Source organism: Carassius auratus, chromosome 44 (genome assembly GCF_003368295.1).
Source record: "Carassius auratus strain Wakin chromosome 44, ASM336829v1, whole genome shotgun sequence".
Taxonomy (NCBI): domain Eukaryota; kingdom Metazoa; phylum Chordata; class Actinopteri; order Cypriniformes; family Cyprinidae; genus Carassius; species Carassius auratus.
Window position 1 is genome coordinate 4,094,094 of NC_039286.1, and position 4,194 is coordinate 4,098,287.

The 4,194-nt window shown below is 36.0% G+C and overlaps 1 protein-coding gene across 1 annotated transcript; it reads left to right on the forward strand.

Annotated features, from left to right (window-relative positions):
• The first annotated feature begins 3,069 nt into the window (after window positions 1-3,069).
• LOC113061928 (endonuclease domain-containing 1 protein-like) lies at window positions 3,070-3,960 on the forward strand. The gene is made up of 2 exons (XM_026231441.1): window positions 3,070-3,118; window positions 3,427-3,960. Exons 1-2 carry the CDS (start codon window positions 3,104-3,106, stop codon window positions 3,958-3,960), a joined length of 549 nt encoding a protein of 182 aa, XP_026087226.1. The 5' UTR covers window positions 3,070-3,103.
• Window positions 3,961-4,194: the final 234 nt, after the last annotated feature.

The following is a 4,194-nucleotide window of genomic DNA, read 5'->3' on the forward strand; positions in this document are numbered from 1 at the left end:
TTTTGTTGTGTTCACAACATTTCACTGATGACTGCTTTTCTAATCTCGGTGAGTACAGCGGGATTTTCAAAGCGTTTGGCCATAAACGAGGGTTCATTACCAACTTTATTTGGACCAACAAGCATCTCCGAATCACAACCTGTAAGTATGATTATATAGTTATGTGTTTGTTTTCTCCCGAGCGTCTTATCAGTATGTGTGCTGTCTGCAGCCTTTGTCTGCGTTGATCTTCATTTACAAACACGTCATTAAAATGAAGTGTAACTCCGTGAATACTCAACGAAGATACATGAGGGATATATCTATAGAAAGCATGACATATCTACTATAAAACTAAACAAGTGCTGCCGAAAATATTCTGTGATAAAGTAATCCATATGAAAACAACGCGATGTCCGTTTTTTCACGTCTCCCTTCATTATATCTAATGTGACCACATTAGATATAATGTTATAATGATATAATGCTGAACGCGCTATTCAGATTCAAACTGAAGCGCGCGGCTTGAATACACCCACACAAAAGAAAAAGCAGCGAGACTGTTCAAGTTTTTTATTTTACTGTTTGCTTCGCGATGAGAGGAATAAGACATAATTCACCCCAAAAAGATGCTAACGCATTGTTTACCGTGAAGTTGTATGCGGAACAACCAATCAAAACTGACTATGTCAGTTGACCAATCAGAACACAGTATGCTACCGAAAGGTGGGGTTTAAGGAAACTGAATCTTATGAACAGCTTCGCGCGAACCGTTTGGGGATCTCTGAGAATTGAGGTAATTTTAAAATGATATTTTGACAAAATGACAATGTTTTTTAACCTTGGATGGATTTAAACCTGTTGTACAGGACTTATAAACAGTGATAGGAAGCTTAGAATTTTCATCTTACTGGCTCTTTAAAATGAAGTTTGAAAGCTGAATATTTTTTGTCATTTCACAGGTCAGAAGGTGTGAAAGAAAACTTAACACTCAAATTATGTGTGATATCTATGACTCACTTCAAAGAATTAGATTCTAGCAAATGCTCTTTACAAGTGTGCAGTGCAGTTTCAGTTGCAAATGTTGGAGTATCCAAAACAGCTTGTGTGTACAGGTGTATAAGTGAGTTATTAAAACATTTTTAAATAAATAAAAATGGTGGTTAAACTGGCAATCAATTACAGGACCTAATACATACAATTTCCCTTTTACACATGTAAATGTTAAAATTAAGTCTCAAGCTGAATATGTTTAGTCATTTCACAGGTCAGAGGGTGTGAAAGAAAACTTAACACTCAAATTATGTGTGATACCCATGACTTGGTTTCTCAAAAAGTCTGCCCAACTTTCACAGTATAAGCTGTGTATGTTTGTGTGTGTAAAAAAAGAAAAAAGAAAAAGAGAGAGAGAGACATTTCCCTGTTTCTGTTTCTTCCAAATTATACATGCTACATAACGTATTCCTTTTGTCACATTTATGTCTTGTGTATTAAGTGTTTAAGTGGTCAGTCTTGTTGGTCATGCCTGTGAAAATGAGCGAGGTTTGTGTTTTAAAATATGTTTATTGTATATATGTAAAGAGTTTAATAAGAAATGTATTATTTTGAAAATTGTACGTCTAAAGGAGGGCTGGAGTCTGGCCTATTAATTGTGAGGCCTGTAGTCTTACGTAGCCAGACCTTCAGACTGACGGCTGAATGTCTGGAATCCATGGTGGCTTTCTTTGGCCAAGGCCCACCCATGAGGCTGTTTGACTGACATGTGAAACAACCAATCACAGTTAGTTTTGTTCATCGTCACGTTTCGAGGCGTGAAAATTATGCCACAATAACAGACTGTTGTGTAAAAAAATAACAAATGAAATTAAAAGATTCTTTGCCGTAAACTTTCAATATTTCACATACTTTTGAAACTCCAGTGTTTAGTTGATTCTTATAAGCAATCATCGTCACAGTTGTAAACACTACGGCTTTCTTCTTTCGTGAGGAGGTTTGGCACCACGGCATCTTTGTTTCCAGGTGGAACGTTAAAGAACACTACACACACGTCTCGTGGAAATCCTCTAAAATTCAACCAATCCAATGATGATTCCGACACTCCTGAAGTTTTTTTTTACTCTTGTGTCCCATATGCATCAGACACTTGGCAAACGGTCTGTCTGAGGCTGAGACTAGGAGGCCAGACTCATTGTCACTTGTTAACGAAAGCAAGCTTGAAACAGTAGTGTCGTGAGCAACCCCCATCTTACCGAAATAAAATGTAAATTGCTTGTGAAAACTGTATTAGCCTAAAGTATGGGGTAAATATTCACAAATACCCATTAAATCTACAGAATTTAATTAAGAGCAGTGGTGATCCTCTGTTGTTAGTTTTTATTTTGTTTGTTGTGTTAACCTTATGAAGAAATGCACATATCCGTCATACTGATGCAAACCCATTTTTTTTCTTAACTGTTTAAGTTTAGTTAAGACGTTACTGACTGTGTTTATGTGGATACTCACCAAGAAACCCATTCTGACATAATATTGTGTGCTACTTTTAGCCTTAGCCTGGGGTTGGTTTACCCTCTGCCTATTAATATTATATATTTAATATGATACTTTTTTTCTTTTTGCAATAGCTTCCATCAGATAAAAATAAAATAAAATTCAACTGCTGCTTTAAGAATACTTAACACCTAAAGCATGTGATATACATGTGTCTTATTTCTTAGAAACTCGTTATGAGTGTATGTAGGTGTGATCTCTAATGCTGAACTATTTAAATGAGTACAGGGATGCTTGAGCTTTATTTTTTGGTTCGTGATTCGGTACAACACAGATGAAGATGCGTCTGTTTGTCTTCTCTGCGCTGTTGGTGTCGGGATTTCCATTCATCATAACTGAAGTTGTAGATTCATTCAATAAGTGCGATTATTTCTTTTCAAAAGGACAGCCGCCAGTAATTCCAGGCATTATGCTGAATTCAGTCTCACTAGATCAAAATCGCTACAAACTAATCTGTCAAAAGTATAAGGAAGCTTACAGGTTTGCAACTCTCTACGATATAGAAAATAAGATTCCAGTTTTTTCAGCCTACAATTTTACTGGGAAAGGAGACTTCAAAAGACCAAGAATAAAATGGATGATTGAGTCTGAGGTGATGTTTTTCAAACTTCTTTGTTTCTTCAATGATCACTGTTTTTGTATGTCTGTAGAGACAGTTCTTTATAATGTTATAATGTACAATAATCTATTGACATCTTCTGCAAATGCTCTATTGGCTGTTTTAAGAAGACATATAATATAGTAAGTCAAGTGGAAATTACAAGCAAACAGGTTTAAAACAACATGAGACGGAGTAAATGACAAAATGTTAATTTTTTTTTTATAAAATATGCCAATGATAAGTAAGGCTCAGCCTATAGTGTTTTAGTAACTGTTTTTCTGTATTTTATACATCTGTAGCTTGATCCTCCTGTTGCTGAGATGACTGTACGGACTTGTGCAAATCAGGCCATCAATGAAGACTACAGCAATAACACCTATAATGTTAATCGAGGCCACTTGTTTCCCTGCTGTCACGCAGCTGATGTTATCACTGCCGAATCTACATTCACACTGACCAACACAGTGCCACAGAAGAAGAGCTTTAATGAACTCAGTTGGAATCGCATGGAATATGAGACCAAAAATATCATGAATACTTGCAAAAATAACAATAATAAAGTTGAAGCCTATGTGCTGACTGGAGCAGTACCTGGCAACAGTAAACTGAAAGATAAAGTGAACATTCCCTCTTACATGTGGATGGCGTTTTGCTGCTACAATCGTAGTGAAAACAAATGGGTCTCCCAAGCTTATTGGGCCCAAAACATTGAAGAAGAAAAGAGTGAAAACAAGATTATCCATAAAGATAGCCTGCAGAAATTAAAACAATTTCTTGATGAAACATGGGTGAGAAACGTACAGCTGTTTAAGGAAGACTACACATATGAATAAATGATCACTGAATAATAATTTATTCTGCTTGTAGGATTAGAGGTTCATTAAAAATGCTTGATTTTTTCCGACCATCCTGCTTTGAGTCTACTCCATATATCTTCCACTTTAGCAAATCATGTATTTTCTCTAATAAATCTTGTGCAAATGTTCACGTATCAGTCATCTAACTGAATGAAGGCAAAGATTAGTGGGGTGTAGTTGTCAGTGAACAGGTCCAGAAAATGGTAGCAT